Raw genomic sequence first — 19,467 nt, forward strand, 5'->3', positions numbered from 1 at the left:
AATGGAAATGATGGCACAGAGGAGGAGAACATTCTGGATAGCAATGCAATGAAGCTTCTCTGGAATAACCTTGTGCTCATAGTATCTACATCCACAATTAAGTTTTCAGGAATAATATCCTTAACTACATGAACAATCCCACCAGTACTGAGGTGGGTATCTCAATCAACAGTATTGACATTTTCAAGATCCAGAAGGGTAACGAGAGAATCATCGAGATTGATGCCTGTCGTATCTGGGATCCAAACAACTGGAAGTTACAGGGGTGAATGGTTGGTTCTAATTGCATGAATCCAACATTAAACTCTGTTGTAATGAAGTCATCAGTTCATGTTTCAGCAACTGTAAGTTAAGGAGGAGGCAACAGTTGGGTCAAGAAGTAAGCACTTCCACTTCCACTTGAAATCACTTTCACATCAGATGAATGTGGCAAAGGTAGACACTTCTGAGATCTTATTGGTCCTGTCTCTTGCACACTAGATCAAGCAGAACCACCAGACTTGAGAAAGCAAAAATATTTCCTCCATCCAAAAATATGTTATGCCTCCATGACTACCCATTGCAAACCTCCCCAAGGCACAAAAGGCATTTTGAGCTGCCATTCTTTTCAAGGATTTAATGGGACATTCACTACATTACAGAACAAACACAAGACTGAGCCCAAAAAATGTGAGGCACAATTGCAATCAAAAAATCTGGTCAAGCCAGAAAAATAAGTAAATTGATGCCAAAAAGGGAGAGTCAGAGTCAAATTTATTTAAATTCCTGATCATGAACAGAATAGTGCTGAAATGTTCCTAGGAAGCTGCTGCAGAGAACAAAAAAACCTAAGGCTTTAGGTGGAAAGGATGCTGGTATAGTACACAGAGAGTGGGCAGGACTACCACCAAACCACATAGAAGGTTCCGAATGATGCACTGTGCAGTCACAGAAAACCAATCTGTGTGAGTCACAGAGACCACAGAGAATAAATGTTCTTTTCTTATCTTTTCATCCCCCACCTCCTACTCTTTTTTCTTTCATTATCTTTTTTCCTGTCAAAATGTTAACAAAAGACAACATATGCAAAGCCAAAAGAAAAAAAAATAGGTGATGCAGTGTTATGATGCAATGTATGATGTAAATTATAGCTGATGTACTTCTTATTAATACTGTTTCCTTGAACAGCACTGACCTTATTGTCTGACAGATACTTCGCAGGTGTTCTGATACCGGTTCCTTCAACAGCAGACACCAACGTTTCAATCAAGAATCCTGAAATATCCAGTGCTGTCACTGACTTCCAATTCCTCTCCTTCTATATTTTTAGTGATACCAAGTTTGTCTAGGTATACCATTAGCTCTCCACATTTGAATGTTTAATTTTTGTGAAATTAATTACGTTTGGATTTTATTAATATGTGTTCTCTAGGAATCTTTAGGGCAATTCTAAGATCAATTTATGTCAGAGGTTGGCTGTAGAGTTGCCCTGGAAGACCCAGTGTTTTTTATTCAGTTATTCCACTTTTACAGGGATCCTGAAAAACTGAAGGCGTATTAGATACTGAATATACACAGTTCTAAAAGTTATGTTTTCTACTTTCTTTCTTTTCTTTTTTTTTTGAAAAAAAGTCTGAAGAAATTTTTAGGCTAAATATTTAAAATTCTAGCTATGAATCCTCAGAGATCAAATAAACATCTATATAAATTTTTGATTGTGAAGTGCTGAACTTACTGGGTCATTTTTATGTCTGAGTAGCATCTTGAAATGATTTTGGAAATTAAAAAGTTACCAGCAACATACATGTTTTTCTCTGTAATCACACTGTTAGTTATACTTAATGTTAGTTTTTACAACTAAGCATTTCTTGTCTCTTTTTGAAGCATACTCATCTTCTTTTATTTTCTACAGCCAAATATTGCCAAGGTTATCCTATTCTTTTTTCACAGCCATCTTATTCTATTTTCTATAGCACCAATCCCTTATATTAAAACCTATTTATAAAATTGTTGTTATAATGTTGTACTATGGCACAAATGAACAGAAATTGTTTCTTTTAACAAATTTCACAAATAAGTCAGTGATTAGGATTTTAAGTTACCCCAGTAATGCTAGATGGGGTTTTTATGATTTTGGCAGGAGCTTTGGGGTTATTGGTTAGTAATTAATATATTTGTTAACTATAGAGAATCCAAAACTTTAGAATATATTAGTAAATGCAGTTCTATTCTAGAGATTAAGGAAATGAACCATGATTTGCAATTTCTTCTCATACTAATAGATGATCTATTTTATACGTTCTCCATCAAAGGCCAACTACTAAAGTAAAATAATACTTTAACTCAATAATCTAGAGACAAGAACACCTGCTATTCTAAATCAGTCCCCACAAGCATGAGCATCGTCTACTTGGGTTACTATTTCTGCAATCCTTTCATAACTCTGGTAAAAATATAAAAGCTTTAACTTGATGGTTTATATTCACTTGAGTTACATTTACTTGAGAGTTTCCACAAAATTGACCAGAAGACACTGAATGTCAACCCTTCAAATTAATTAAACTTCGCAGATATGGAAATAAAAAAATCTGTTCATGTACATTCTCCACCAAGCATAACAGAGCATAATCATAAATGTGTAATGACCAGCAACACTTTGCCCTAAATGAAGGGTAAACATATTCACCACCAATTTAAGCTGAAGAAGAGCACATCATCCTAGTATGACATATATGAGGTCTACATATAATAAATGTTTCCAGTATTTTTTTGGATTTTACTTGCTTAATTTATGAAAAATATTTAATAATGAAATTATCATTTAATTAATCCACCTTCAAACAATAACAGAAGGAAAATTATGTAGTGTATACACATATATGCTCCTTGTCGCTCTTAAAACTAGAAACTCTACCACAATGTAACACCCAATAACAATGTGTTCTACAAACTCTATTTTTTTTCTAAAGATACTCACTTTAGCAATCTGCAGCAACACAATGCAGTGTTTTATTGATTCAACCATGCTCTGTGGAGGCAAAAACAAATTATCTTAGCATTTCTCTAAAATATGTAACACTATAAAATGTTAAGAAAGAAGTAAAATAAGTAGAAATATTATATTCACTGACACTGCAATAGCTATTTGACACTAATGTTTGATCACCAAAGTGCTATATTCTAATGAATGGGCTTCCAAGTTTCAGAATACATCCCCATGGCTATACTGCAGACAGTGGAGGAACAGGGTGTGCCTGGGCAACATCTGGATGTAGTTCTCCATCTTGGAGAAGAGACTAGCAGAGAACAAGTGTGTTTTGAATGTGAGAGACAGCCTGACAGTAGCCCTACCTACCACCAGATCTAGCTTCGCACACTAGCACAAAAACACATAAGACTTTAATCACTGCATATATGATAAACACATACTCACACTGGTAGTTTCTTTGAGGTTTTCAATCTTCTGCAAAAGAAATGCATTTATTTAGTGACATCGTTCAGTAAAGGTAAAAGTTTCCCCTGACATTAAGTCTAATTATGTCAGATTCTGGGGGGTGGTGCTCATCTCCATTTCTAAGCCAAAGAGCATGCAGCACTATAAAACCACGTTTTATTCTAGGATCAGTTTGGTGCAATATTTTCAATCCCATTCTGCAGGTAAAGAGATTGAAAAGGGACCTGCTTTAGGCTACAATAGATAACTAAGTTGTAAAATCTGACTAAAAATCCTCATTCTTCATTTCATACTAATTCCCACTGGAACTAATTCCTTTGTACTTGATTCAGCAGAGACATTAGGTTGGAACAAGATTTGCACTCAAATGAGTGTTGTTTGCTTTGGGTGGGAACAGTGACACATGCCAAATCCTCCCTGCAGCTCTCTATGCTCCCACAAAAGCTGCATAAAAGACTGAGAGCACTCCAGAAGAGTGTGGGTGGTAGCGCTGAGGGCTTCAAGGGGAAGAAGACATCTGCCTGGTCTTCTTCCTCTAGTAAGAAGTCTTTGTCTGATTGCCAGTTCTTTCATGATTGGAAGAAAACCTTCAATTTACAGAGGGGCAAATCTAAAGCCTATCCTTATACTCCTGAAGATGAAATTATAAAGTCTGGAATAATACACAGAGAACATAAATCTTCCACTTTTTCACTGCCATTGTTAATATTAAGTGGACTGAAAAGTCTAATTTGCAATGAATGGTGGGGCACAAATTCATGGGAGAAGGAGAGGTTTTTTTTATTTTTACAAACAATGAATAATGTATAGAAAAACTGTGAGTGATAGGGCAATATTTAGTTTGAACCCACTTTTCTACGGGGTTTGATCTACAGAACATGGCTCAGCAACTACAATGGGTCTGGGGATCAATTCACAACATTCCTTGACCCCATAATAAATCCTATAATCTCTAACCCTGAATTTCAATAGAAAACCTTTTTCAGCAACATTTTTACACTTGTCCAGGAAGAAATTTTCCTAATTATGTTGGGTCAATGAGGTAGTTCAAATAAAAGCAAAAGAAAATAATGTACGTCTTTGTGGTTAAAGAGAAAATTCATGTCATTGCCAATGCATTTAAATCAGTGAGATTTAAATTATTGCTTTAGTGCAATGGTGGTAATCAGGGCTCTTTTTCTTCAGTCTGAGTACAACAAGCAGCTTTTGAAATATTGAGTGCCACAACAAGTCAAGAAGAAAACAGCTCATCCCTTATAGCACTAATCTGCCATTACAACAAATTAGTACAAGAGGGCAAACAAGTACAAGGTCACACCCTTTGCAAGATTCTATAATGATCCAACAGAACTAGTTAACATAAGTCAAATCAGCAAATTATTTTGCTCCAAATACCAGGAACCGCTTTTCAGACCAGTCTCAAAATTTTCAGACAAATCTGCTACATGGAAAGCTGTTTTAATGCCATGTTTACTGTACTAGATGTTGTTTCTGAGAAATAAGGCTGCAATCTTGTACTACTTGTCTGAGGGTTGACTTTCTTAGTTCTGAGCAGGCAAGCAGAGAATTGCACTATTCCTGAACCTAGAGGTTTTTTTTAAAAAAACCCTTTATTTTAATTTGGGATGACTTCGGCCCATAGTATTTGAAATCTAAATGTTGCTATTTATTCTTGATTGTCTTATTTGTAATATCTTCATCACATTTACTAGCCCAAGAGTGGGAATAATGTATGGTAAGACATCTGCTCCCACTATTCCTATGTATTTCTGGCTTGTTTCTTTCCAGGTATTGTCTGACTGCTGCTCTCAGTATCCCCACAACTGACTATGCTGGCCAGGATTGATGGGAATGGTACTTTCACAATATCTGAAAGTCCACCTGATACTAAAGGTACAATCAAACATTTCTAGCTAGGTGGGCAGACTGACTACAGAAAATGTAGATCAAGAAAAATTATTTCATCAGGTTTGATAAGCTGTGCTAATAGTGTGTAGTAGAAGTACACTACTAGTTGAGATGGGTGAAGTATTAGTCATTCTCAGTTACACATTTGTTTAAATGAAAGAATAAGAAACTTTAAAAGTTTCTGCAGTTCTCTTTAGGTTTCTTTTCATAGTTAATTTTAATTATACTCTGGCACAATGGAGCAGGTGAAAAACAGTCCTCAGCTGTTATTATGACAAGAGTTTTCCATTCCAGCAACTCAAAACAATCAACATCTGCAAGGTACACTCAATTTAACTTATCAGTTACATACGAAACAAAGGGCTTGGTTGCACCTGAAGCAAAGGAAAACTGAACTGTGGAGCTTTTTTAAATAGGGGATTCAATATCTATACAAAAATTGTACTTGCTTTTCTCTGTTCATCATCTTTGCAGTTCTGAAGTTTTTCATCAAAGAGCTAAAGAAAGAAAAAAGACAGTAACTAATACACTAGTGCAGCTTTCAAAATGCAAAAAGGACATTACCTTTTAAAAGACGTGTTTCGGGCATTTTGTTCAGTTATAATTTATTTGGTTGTGACCAATGGAAAAAATCGAATTACACTATCATTATGAATTAATGATGAATGATTCACTGTACAAGAAACTTTTTGTTTTCTTTATCTACAAAAACCTATCATAACATATATTTTTTTGCATTTCAAATAATGGGATTATGCTTGAAATGTCAAGGAATCAACACAGAGTAAACATTGATCTTGCTTGCTTCTTTCCTCTTAATTATCTATTCCAAGGCAAAGTGACATCCTACTAAAGATCTGAAGAACTTCTCTAAAATAAAAGAAAGCCTGCCTGTAAAGTATATTAAGCCTTCACGCTCTGAATTCAAGTCTCTTAATTCATAGCATGAACAATTTAGCATTCTATTGATAAATCATATGAAAGACTGTATATCCCATGGTGCCAAGTAAACATAACCACTGAACTGAAACAGATAATGGACAAGATGTGTTGTGAGCCTGGGAACAGCTCTGCCCCTTATGTAGTCCTGACAGATATATGGCATGCGCTTTAACAACTGTATACAAAGCTTTAACATGGTATGGCTCTTCTAGCATGTACAAAGGAATTTAGGTTACTTTATCCGTTGCACATACTTCTGTTTGTTTTCCATGATTAATATAAATGTATCTACAAGAAATATGTAAGTATGGAACTCCTACTGAATGTCTAGTTAACAACTAGGACAAGGATCAAAATTACTGGCTATATGAATTTCAACATTTGTAGCATTTCATACTATTATTTAATTGGCTGGAGAGAATCTAAGTGGGCATTTACTACTAAATCAATAAAATTAATTGTATAACTGGCAGAACATTGAACATACCTTTAATTGGTCTATCAAAATTTGTAAATAGGCATCGGCTTCTGTAAGTTTTTTATCAAAATCTTGGACAGTTGGAACAAATCCAGAATCCACACCCTGCATAAACACAGAACAAAATCAAATGCATAATATTTAAACATGTTTTAAGTGAAAGAATAAACTGAACCCTGTTTGGTTATTCCTCTGCCATCATGAAACAGTAGTCAACCACTGAGAGTAAAAAAACATACTGCATGGAAACACCTTTATCGCTATGAAAAATACATTACTTTGATTTTATGTAGGCATAAATGAAAATAACAAAATAATTAAACTGTGGAAAATACCATAGTCCTCTAACATCATTTCAGAGATTTGGACTATATTCTGGAAAGTTTATTTTGTCAGATGATTTATAGGGAAGTAACTCATAAATACACTGTTCTATACATGTTTCCTTACAAAACAGAGTCTGACTCATGATTTTTCAAGCTACATTAAGCAGAAGCAATATTCCAGTACAGGCCTATAAGCAGTTTTATGTGTGTTTGCACCAAAACAACCTCTCCCAAACACTGTCACCTTCTTCTAAACCAGAAGCACGGATTAACAAGTTATTACCTGATTAAGAATCAAAATATATAGACATATTCTAGAAAACAGATCTGACATTAAACTCAGGTAGGAAAAGAGGAAAATTAAGTAATCCAGATTTCAATGTATTGTCGAAGGCTTTCATGGCTGGAATCACTAGGTTCTTGTGGGTTTTTTCGGGCTATAGGGCCATGTTCTAGAGGCATTTCTCCTAATGTCAGGAGAAATGCCTCTAGAACATGGCCCTATAGCCCAAAAAAACCCTTAAGAACCTAATCTAGATTTCATTTTACATAGTAGGAAGCATACAGAAACGTTTTCCTAGATAACTGTAAATCATTCACATCTCGATGTTTACATTTTACATAAAAATGAAAGCAGAAAATAACCTTACAGGCTCAGTAATCAGAGCATGTGATTCAGCTGTCAGGGCATATTACAATAAATGACACAAGAGTATACTGATTCCTTCTGAAGGAAATGCACACGATGCTTAAAACTGCCATGAAATGCAGATCACGTAAGATCTCCAATACAACTGAATTATGACTTAGAATCATAGAATCAAAGAGTTGGAAGAGACCTCATGGGCCATCCAGTCCAACCCCCTGCCAAGAAGCAGGAATATTGCATTCAAATCACCCCTGACAAATGGCCATCCAGCCTCTGCTTAAAAGCTTCCAAAGAAGGAGCCTCCACCACACTCCGGGGCAGAGAGTTCCACTGCTGAACGGCTCTCACAATCAGGAAGTTCTTCCTAATGTTCAGATGGAATCTCCTCTCTTGTAGTTTGAAGCCATTGTTCCGCGTCCTAGTCTCCAAGGAAGCAGAAAACAAGCTTGCTCCCTCCTCCCTGTGGCTTCCTCTCACATATTTATACATGGCTATCATATCTCCTCTCAGCCTTCTCTTCTTCAGGCTAAACATGCCCAGTTCCCTAAGCCGCTCCTCATAGGGCTTGTTCTCCAGACCCTTGATCATTTTAGTCGCCCTCCTCTGGACACATTCCAGCTTGTCAATATCTCTCTTGAATTGTGGTGCCCAGAATTAGACACAACATTCCAGATGTGGTCTAACCAAAGCAGAATAGAGGGGTAGCATTACTTCCTTAGATCTAGACACTATGCTCCTATTGATGCAGGCCAAAATCCCATTGGCTTTTTTTGCCGCCACATCACATTGTTGGCTCATGTTTAACTTGTTGTCCACGAGGACTCCAAGATCTTTTTCACACGTACTGCTCTCGAGCCAGGCGTCACCCATTCTGTATCTTTGCACTTCATTTTTTCTGCCAAAGTGGAGTATCTTGCATTTGTCACTGTTGAAATTCATTTTGTTAGTTTTGGCCCATCTCTCTAATCTGTCAAGATCGTTTTGAATTCTGCTCCTGTCCTCTGGACTATTGGCTATCCCTCCCAATTTGGTGTCGTCTGCAAACTTGATGATCATGCCTTCTAACCCTTCATCTAAGTCGTTAATAAAGATGTTGAACAGGATCGGGCCCAGGACGGAACCCTGCGGCACTCCACTTGTCACTTCTTTCCAAGATGAAGAGGAAGCATTAGTGAGCACTCTCTGTGTTCGTCCACTTAACCAATTAGAGATCCACCTCACCATAGTTTTGCCTAGCCCACATTGGACTAGTTTCCTTGCCAGAAGGTCATGGGGAACCTTGTCGAAGGCCTTACTGAAATCCAGGTACACTACATCCCCGGCATTCCCCGCATCTACCCAGCTTGTAGCTCTATCGAAGAACGAGATCAGATTAGTCTGGCATGACTTGTTTTTGATAAATCCATGTTGACTATTAGCGATGACTGCATTTGTTTCTAAGTGTTTGCAGACCGCTTCCTTAACAATCTTTTCCAGAATCTTGCCCGGTATCGACGTGAGGCTGACCAGACGGTAGTTGTTTGGGTCATCCTTTTTTCCCTTCTTGAAGATTGGGACCACATTGGCCCTCATTTCTCAGGAAATTAATATATGAATACATGTTAAGGAAGTAACTTTTAATTTAGTGATGTTCAGATCCTACAGTGAATTTATATATTCATTTCATAAGAGAACAGCATGCATTATTTGACTACATTATAATCTTTACTGTCGTTAATTGCTGTCAGTCTGACTGGGACGTAGGAAAACCCTAGGAATACGACCTCCAGATCAACTCACTAGCAACAGCTTGCAATCTCAAGGTTACGGGTTCGTTGACTGAGCGTATTCGCCAGCAATATGGTCACTTTTTTCTACTGTCTTCCACCTTACCGAGTATTATTGTGTCTTCTAATGGTGCTAACTTCTAGTGGAGTTGTTGTCAACCTGTGGGTCCCCAGATGTTTTGGCCTTCAACTCCCAGAAATCCTAACACCTGGTAAACTGGCTGGGATTTCTGGGAGTTGTAGGCCAAAACACCTTGCTACCCACAGGCTGAGAACCACTGATCTAGTGGGATGTCCAATTACAATTGTTCCAATTTATCTTGGCTTCCTGGGAGAGTTCAGGCTTGATTTGCTCTAACATCCATTCATGTGTCTTTTTGACAGTCCGCTGCATTTGCAGACTTCTCCAACACATTTCAAATGAGCCAATATTCTTCCTGTCAACTTTATTCATTGTCCAGCTTTCATAACCATGTATAAAAATCATCTGTACAATGGCACTGACAACCCTGACTTTGGTATTCAATGATATAAACTTAAAGACATTACAAGCAATATATCTGTCAAAACACTACAGCTTTTAGAATAGAATAGACCAGTGGTTCTCAACCTGGGATCCCCAGATGTTTTTGGCCTACAACTCCCAGAATTCCTAGCCAGTTTACCAGCTTTTAGGATTTCTGGGAGTTGAAGGCCAAAAACATCTGGGGACCCCAGGTTGAGAACAACTGGAATAGACCCACAGTGGCTACAGAGGTTACTGCTATTTGTCCCTTAATGTTTCCAATATACACATTCCCAAATCTCTCAAAAAAGTATAAATAGCTATGGGGGGAAATGCCATATTATGAGAATTCTACACCACCAAATTTTCTTTCAATATCATTATTTCAATCCCCCTTTCTGATATCTCACTCCAGAATGAGGTTAGCACTTCTCGAGCTACTCAAGGCCCAGCACACAGATAACTGACTTCAGCATTACTTTACAAGGTAGACCCTGAGGTGGAGGATGGGGAGGCCCTCTGTTTAGAAGGGCACACCAGGAGTTATCGCAGGAGCTCAGTTCTCATTCCATTCAAGGATGTGGCAATCTTTGTACCAGATCACAATGTATGACCCAATTCCCCCAGCCGCTTGGGAGAAATCACTGCATTTCAATTTGCGATATAAGCTCCAAGGCCAACGTCACCACATTACTTACATTTGACAGGGACCTTCAGCCCGCACTTTCAAGCACAGTCCGAACACAAACATCCCTAATGATCAACTGATTTTCAACAAACAAGGGCCTGCTTGGAGACCCAGAGGCAAAGGGGAACTACCATGGCAGTCCTAGCCACTTCCAGCTGGAAGAGCGAGGCAGAGAAGACTTCCGAAAGCCTCCAATATTCATTCAGCCCGCTGTTCCTTTCCTGCACCTTCGAAACAGACTCCCAGAGAAGATCGATGCGGATCGGTTCTGCCCGGGACTGGCTCGCTTTGTATGTCCCTGCCTGCCTTTCCTACCCCGATGCAAAGGCGCGACAGGCGAGAGGTCACCCGGGGAGGGAAGGAAGGAAGGACCCAGCTGTGCGGGTGGGCCTCCCTCCGCGCAGCAGCCCGCCCCTCCCTCCCTCCCTGCTGCCCACTCCGACGTGACGCCACTCGCGACTCACGCAAGCCATAGGTCCCCTTCCTGCTTCCGGGCGGGGTCTCCCCGAGGCTGGGCCCCCTGCCCTCAGGGACGACGCCTCCCTCCCTGCCTGCCTGCCTCGTCCGCCCGCCGCTCGCCTCCGCACCAAGGGGCCTCCCGATTGGCTACGGGTCAGGTGCCTCCCTGCCCGGCCCTCCCCTCCCCTCCTTCCCCTCCCGCTGCGAGGGGAAGGCGACAGGCACAGAAGAGCCAGGCGCACAGAGATGCTACCTTCCCGACGTGCCTGCACAGACTCCGGAAAGAGTCGATGGGCCACTTCACCCTCCTACCGCCGCTGTCGACATGCCGGCCTCCGGGCCCCGACCAGCGCCGGCTCGGAGCCTCCCAGGCCACGCGGGTTCATTCAGGAGCTCTTGCTTGCCTGCCCGCCTCCTGGTTCAGCTGACGCGCCAAAACGCCTCCGGCCACTTCCCCGCGGAAGGCTCCTTCCGGTTGGAGAGGCTGGCTTGCTTGCTTGCTTTCGCCAGCCGCCACCCCCCTCCCCCCCCTTTCTCTCTCTCTCTCTCACACACACACACATCCTGTTCTTGCGCACAGACGGGTCCTCCTGGCTAAAGGCAGGTCCCTTGCAGCCTCCATGTTTTCAGTACTATACACTGACAAAGACCAGAGACAATAAAAACCGACCGCCTTCCAAAAGATAGGTCTCCACAAAGGCCAGGAGGAATACCACCCTCCAAAACAGTGTTTCTCAACCTTCCTAATGCCACGACCCCTTAATACAGTTCCTCATGTTGTGCTGACCCCCCAACCATAACCTTTTTTTTTTTTTGCTACTTCACCAGGGTAGTTTTGCTACTGTTATGAATCATAATATAAATATCTGATATGCAGGGTGTATTTTCATTCATTGCACCAAATTTGGCGCAAATACGCGTTACGCCCAAATTTGAATACTGGTGGGGTTGGGAGGGAGATGGTTGATTTTGTCATTTGGGAGTTGTAGTTGCTGGGATTTATAGTTCACCTAAAATCAAAGAGCATTCTGAACTCCACCAACGATGGAATTGAACCAATCTTGACACACAGAACTTTCCATGACCAACAGAAAATACTGGAAGGGTTTGGTGGGTATTGACCTTAAATTTTGGATTTGTAGTTCACCTACATCCATACTTGTAGTTCACCTATATCCAGACCAAACTTGGCACAAATACTCAATATGCCCAAATGTGAACATTGGTGGAGTTTGAGGAAAATACACTTTGACATTTGGGAGTTGTAGTTACTGGGATTTATAGTTCACCTACAATGAAAGAGCATTCTGAACCCCACCAATGACAGAATTGGGCCAGACTTCTTACATAAAACCCCCATGACCAACAGAAAATACTGTGTTTTCTGATGGTCTTTCATGACCCCTCTGACACCCCTCACAACCCCTCTGACACCCCCTCGCTACCCCCCCTCGGGGTCCCGACCCCTAGGTTGAGAAACGCTGCTCTAATGGCATGGTTACTATTGAATGGTTGAAGGCTTTCATGGCTGGAATCACTGGGTTGTTGTAGGTTTTTCGGGCTGTATGGCCATGTTCTAGAAGCATTCTCTCCTGACATTTTGCCTGCATCTGTGACAAGCATCCCCTAGAAGAGAATGCTTCTAGAACATGGCCATACAGCCCGAAAAATCTACAACAACCCATGGTTACTATTAATTGCACTAATGTCCATTAAAAACAGTCTGATCCCTCATCACACTAGAGAATGAATCCACTTTAATCCTGCGGTAACACAGTGGGTTGCTATCTCCTGCAGAACTCTGGGGTTTGTAGTTTAGGTAGGAGCCTTTAACAGCCTCACTAAACTACAAACCCCAGAATTCTGCAGGAGGCAGCAAAAGGATTTAAAGTAGATTTATTATCTAGTGCAGTGGTTCTCAACCTGTGGGTCCCCAGGTGTTTGGGCCTTCAACTCCCAGAAATCCCAGCCAGTTTACCAGCTGTTAGGATTTCTGGGAATTGAAAGCCAAAACATCTGGGGACCCACAGGTTGAGAACCACTGCTCTAGTGTGATGAAATAGCAAGTGAGCAGTATGTGAGGAGACTGCCATCATCCCATGCAAAAAGCTGCGCAACAAGATTGCAGGGTTGTGCACACCTGTCTCCAACAGACAAGAGTTCTTTCGCCCACCCTGGACATTCTACAGATACATAAACCTCACTTGCCTAGTTTCCAACAGACCTCACAACCTCTGGCAATGTTTGCCAAAGATGTGGGCAAAATTTATGGAACATGGCCATACAGCCCAGAAAACTCACAGCAACCTAGAACTCACCACCTCTGATGATGCCTGCCATAGATGCAAGGGAAATGTCAGGAGAGAATGCTTCTGGAATATGGCCTACAGCCCAGAAAACTCACAGTAACCCAGTGATACTGGCCATGAAAACCTTCGACCATACACTGCGGGGCATGTTACCCATCTAATGAAACGCATTCAACAAGGGACGGTCAGAAGCATCTCCACCACACTGCAGGAAGAGGAAGAAGGGACAACTATGTCCCTGAGGTCTCTGCCTTAGATCAGAAGACATTGAAGTGGACCCTAATACAAAGGAGATGTTGAAGCTGCTGGATTTTGGCAGCTTGTCCAACCTGCAGGTTACACAGCCCACTGTAGGGATGGAACTTGAAAATCCCAAGAGCAGCTATCTGAAGCTATTTCTGTACTGGCACTTTTCCAATAAATGTATGGAAATAGGGGGAAAAAACAGTCTGATCTACAGTACAGTTAGGTAGAAACTAAAAAAGGGAGCCGGTTTGATGAGTGCTTTGAGCCCTCTGCTATGACTAGAGCAGGTATGGGCATACTTGGGCCCTCTGCGTGTTTTGGACTTCAACTCCCACAATTCCTAACAGCCTCATACTCCTTCCTTTTCCCCCTCAGCCACTTGAGCTGTGGGAATTGTGGGAGCCAGGGGGCCCAAGTATGCCCACATCTACTCTAGAGACTAAGGTTCAAATCCTTGCGAAGCCACGAAAACCCACTGTGTGACCGCAGGCAAGTCACTCTCTCAGCCCTAGAAAAAGGACACCCCCCCCCCCCGAACAACTCTTGCCATGACAGTTGGGCTTTAGGGTCTTTAAAAATCACTTGAAGACATGTACGTTCAAATGTCCTTAGCCTTAAATAAAACTAGGATTTGAAAGCAAAACAGTTTTGCTCTTTGACCCTTAGTATGGTTATCACTTTTAACAAGACTGAAACTAAGATTTCAAAGCAGCAATCTCACGTTTTGCTTTGATATGATGTTCCAAAATCAACAGACATTGGTAGCTTCTAATGAAGCATACTGGAAACAAGCATAATTATTTATCATTATTTGTACATTACTATAAAAGTTTATAGCATTATAAAAGCAATAAAGATAACATGAAAATATAGTGTAAACAGAACAGAGATCTAGATTCAGAGGGTGGCTCATAGAGCAAGAAACTAAGCATTGTTAGTTGCAGTAAACCAGGTTTCTTTTTCATAATATGCAGAATTAAAAAGATACATAGCTTACATTTTAAAATATCTGTCACTTGGCCTTATCCAAGCCCCATTTTAAAGATTTCAAGCCATCTTAAAGCCAATACCATTTTCACAAAATAATATTATTTTTTGCTAGAATTATTCCTTTACCTAGTCTATTAACGTATGCATAAAGCTGGTAAAGAGTTGGGAATACTGGTCCCGATCTTTAACTCATACTATATTACTACTACCTGGAGATGCAATATGCATGATTTCACACATCCACATTCCAAAAAATATCTCCCCTCTGTGGAAGTGTTTCTGGACCTCTACAGGTCCTCCATGCAATTCTATGGGATACTGTAGTCCCAAATATAGTCAAAACACAGGGTTTGCTATTATTCACTCTTTCAGATACCCATGGGATGTTCTTGTGTATTGGAACATATCCCCCATGGATATAGGGGTTATTGTAGATATAGATGAAAAGATTTCTCAATAAAACAACACTAAAACAATAAAACATACAGAAATGGGAAAAAGTATTATTAAACAGATCACAGAAAAGTATTATTAAACAGATCAGATAAGGCAACCCCTCAGAAGTCTCCATAGTAATCTCTAGCTCTTCACTACAAAGGCTTCATACACAAATTGGCAACACAGCAACAATGTAAAACATACCTATTATCTTCTTGACTGATATGTAAAATGACCTCATTTCATATTCAGTGTCAAGGGAAACTGCATTCATAAATATGGAAAAGAAATTGGTCACACATTCTCTGCTCCAGAAACTTCCATGATAAGGGTCAACATATGATGTGAAGGCACACACCGCAACAAAAGGGGTTATATTCGATAAAACTGGATTATTCTATATTACATTAAGAATGCGTGTATCATTTTCAACTTCATCTTAACCCAGCATTCTCACAAAGATTTTAATAAACTCACCTGAAGTTGAAGAGTATGACGTAGGATAGTTTCTTCTAAAGCATGAATCCATTTCTCTCTTTCATCAGCATCTCGAGCTGGAAGAATATGAAAAATACACAGAAATTGTCTTAATACAATGGGAGAAATTAAACTGCTCTCTGAAAAATGGCTTTGTCAGTCTGTTATTAAACAAACAAGGTAATAATTAAATAAGAGTTGGCATGAGGAGAGTAATTTTATGTCTAATGAAAATGAAGTTACTGGGGAGCAAATCTGGAGCAGTCACATGAATGAAAGCAAGATGTTGACCAATGCTCCAGTGTACTAAGAGAATTTAATTACTAACTAGCCATACAACATGTGCTGAACACCAACTTAGCAAAGGAAATAAACATGCGAAAGGGGTATAAACTCGGGATTCTTCATTAAAAAAAAAAAAAAACAGGACAAGAGAGCCATACTTTTGCCAGGTTGCCATTCTCCTAAAGTTTTGTTATACTTCAAGTTTAAATAACAATACTAGTTTTACACAACACACTCATACTGAGCTTCAATCATTTTCCTTTTAATAGGCATACATGGTATAACCTAAAAGCAAATGGCTGGGTTAAACGCATCACAACCCTAGTGCAAGCAAAACATGCAAATTAATTTGTGATGTCATGCCTTGAAGTAATCTAAAAAGGCTATAAACGGACAGAATGGAAAGTGGGAGTGACATGTTATTTTGATGCTGGTGTCCTGTACTATGGGCACGTCACTATCTTGGAGATTACATATTTGGCTATTCTGATAGCTTTCAGCGATCTTAGAAAAAAAATTCTGAATTTATTGGAAGAATGTTGAAACACTTTGGGCCTTCAGTTCATGGAGGGCCCAAAGTTCTTAAGAAAAGGACCCCAGAGGATCACCAAAAGATGCGGAAAGTGTTATTGTAAAGAGACTTGACTTACATATCTATTTCACAGATGAAATAGAACAATATCCAAGACAATATCAATGCTTGTCAGCGCTATTATAATGGCAGAGAAATGCAGATTCCAGTCACACCCTACCTAAGATAATTTTGCATTGTTAGTATTAATATTAACTTTTTCCCAAGATTAGACTTACAATAGCTTGCAAATTCAAATGATTTCAACATAGTTAAAACTATACAAAAAGTAAAAAACCAAAATATAATGAAACAATTAACATTACTAAAGCAATTTAAAACGACATAAAACTACTACTGAAAGTTGTGGTAATTACAGAGGTTCCTGGATGGGAGGAATGACCTAAATCCATTTCAGTTTGGTTCAAGGTCTTGTTATGGGATAGAGAGGGCTTTAGTCATCTTGGTGGATGGTCTTTGGCAGAAACTGAACCGGAAGAGTGTGTCCCTACTGGTTCTGCTGGACATCTCTGCAACTTTTAATATCATTTACTGGATTGCCTCACTAGGGTGAGGCTTGCTGTTTTACAGTAGTTGGCTGCCAGTCCATTTCCAGGTACAATTCAAAGTGCTGGTGATGACCTGTATGGCTTAAGTCAAAACTATCTGAAGGACCATATTTTTTATTAGCATATTAGGGCTCTCTGATCGTTTGAAGATGCCCTTCTCTCCATATTACCACCACAGGCTTGTTTGGTGGGAACAGGGGAGAGGGTCTTCTGGGTGCCAGCTCCCACTTTTAGCACTACTTTTCTAGGAGGCCAGGATAACTCCCTCTCTCTCCTCCATAGGGCACCTGAAAACATATTGTGCCACCAGCCTTCCTGAAACTGAAAAAGATGGGCTTTTACTGATGTACTGTGTGGCTTTTTAAAAGAATTTCATAGCCTTTAATGATTAATGATTTAGCTTTATAAATTGTGTAACTTTTATTAACTTCTATATTTATACATTCATCAATGTTTTGTATATTTTCAAAATTGGTATTATTTTGCTAGCTGCCTTGAGTCATATTTTTGGAAGATTATAAAGGAATAAACCAATAATGACAACAAACATACAAAACCTGAAAATTGTATCATCAGCAGTGACTGTCCTTAGTTTCCATTCTAAGACAGAGTTTAACTACAAAACTCATGTTCAAGCTACCTGAAATTTTAGGTTTTTTAATTCATTCTTCCATTTCCAAATTCTTTTATCATTTAAGGTAAACCCCCGAGGGCTGTTTTTGTGGTGACTAAGACCACACATTGGGGGGGGGGGGGGGTTGCTTAAAAATGCTCCGAAATGATCTTTAGGCATATGTAGAAAACATTTTCACACATGTTTCGAGGACTTCTGCCATATACCAACCAGGGGTCAAAACAAAGCTTTGTAAAATCTTTCCTAAACATTGCCTCAAAATGACCCTTAATTGTCCAGAAAGACCCCAAACTGCTTCCTTGCTCCTTACAGAATGTTTGGAAGCAAAAATTGTATATGGGAGAAGGTGCTCCAAGGACTCTTGGAAAGCTAGTGTGGTCCCCACTGTTACCTACCCTAACTTTGGTCTTATGGAGAAAAGAAAAAAGCCTCTGGCTATATAAAGACTTCCTCGTTCTTTTTTTTTAACCTACACATATATGGGTTTGAATCCAAATTCTTCCTTGAATATTCTGGGTTTCCCTCCCTTCTCCCCCCATGTGCTTTTCCTCCTCCCCCTCCTGTCACATCTAGATCAGGCAACATTTAAAAAACTGTCACCAAGTTCCACTGAGCCCTTTTTAATTATCCAGATGTTGCTTTCAAGGTATTAAAGTACTTTAGCAATATTACACTCAAATTATCATTTTATTTTATTGCTAGCATTCCTCTTTTCCTTGCTTGATCTTTATTGAATCTGGGTACCAGAAACAATTATGTTTCTTTATGGTGTCCACTTTAACTAGTTCCAATATAAAACAAAGAGAGCCACGGTACTTTTGGAAAACACAGGATTAATTTAAACTAATTTGAGGTGTGGGGACGGAAAGTGCTTGGTAATACCAGGAGTTCCCTGTGAACATTATGGAATAGGAAAATGTCATGTAGATCTAAAGAAAAACAACCAAAGAAGTTTCTATTTCATTCTGTTTCCTACAATGGGCCATTAGTGACTAAAAGATTCTAGAGAACTTGAACAACTGCAGGTTGTTTTTTTTTTTTTGTGCTACTGGTGCCAATAGCAGTATCACTCAACTTAGGATGTATTTTCCTCATGGTTCAGTTACCACCAAAAACAAAATATAAGGAAACTGGCTTTTTTCAGATAACCATCTTCAGAAAAGATGTCACAGCCAGCTAAACCTCACTCCCCATATCTAATTTCTTTTGTTCTCATCTACAAAGCAATATAAAGCATAGTCAGAATAAATATCCACTGCAATCAAACAAGCCTACTTATCCATGAGATTAATATAGGATTTGTGTGACTAACATGAAATAAGTCCCTTTCTGCATCTTTCCTCAGCTTTCCTTGAGCCTGGTAATAATGTGTTGCATTGTCTCCCAAAGTGGCCAGACAAGTTACCAGGACACTTTCTACATATCATTGCTACAAAGCATTATTAATGGAAGTTACACAAAAAGTGGGTGGTATCTATTACACTGAACTTCAGGTAGCATGTGATTGAAAATAACATCTCATACATCTAAGCCGAACCTGAAACACAGAGAGAAGACAATGGAGTTGTCATTTTGTACCACGATCTAATCAACTGCCACGACAGATAATCTATTAGTAGATAAAATAGGAGTTACTTAATGGAAATCAAGAAATGCCCATATTAACATGCACTGTTGTATGGTCCAAGGAATGATGAAGGCAAAAATTTCAAGCACAGTGTTTGAATCCAAGAAACAGGGTTGTAGTTTTCTAATTGAGTTTGTGTTAGTAAAAAAAAAGAACACCATTCTAGG

At 39.5% G+C, this 19,467-nt stretch overlaps 1 protein-coding gene across 5 annotated transcripts in view; it reads right to left on the minus strand.

The window, feature by feature from the left end:
* Positions 1–19,467, minus strand: part of OSBPL9 (oxysterol binding protein like 9) — a 70,986-nt gene that overhangs the window by 22,601 nt on the left and 28,918 nt on the right. For 3 of the 5 annotated variants that reach the window (XM_060773494.2, XM_060773493.2, XM_067467885.1), the window contains 5 exons: positions 15,615–15,691; positions 6,771–6,866; positions 5,791–5,838; positions 3,413–3,442; positions 2,957–3,007 (listed from right to left, as the gene is read on the minus strand). In XM_060773494.2, the coding sequence (XP_060629477.1) occupies positions 2,957–3,007; positions 3,413–3,442; positions 5,791–5,838; positions 6,771–6,866; positions 15,615–15,691 (302 nt within the window). Of the gene's footprint in view, positions 1–2,956; positions 3,008–3,412; positions 3,443–5,790; positions 5,839–6,770; positions 6,867–11,159; positions 11,267–11,407; positions 11,524–15,614; positions 15,692–19,467 lie in introns of those variants that run through there. The other 2 variants (XM_060773496.2, XM_060773495.2) reach the window with 2 other exon arrangements.

The sequence above is a fragment of the Anolis sagrei genome, chromosome 4, assembly GCF_037176765.1.
Source record: "Anolis sagrei isolate rAnoSag1 chromosome 4, rAnoSag1.mat, whole genome shotgun sequence".
Taxonomy (NCBI): domain Eukaryota; kingdom Metazoa; phylum Chordata; class Lepidosauria; order Squamata; family Dactyloidae; genus Anolis; species Anolis sagrei.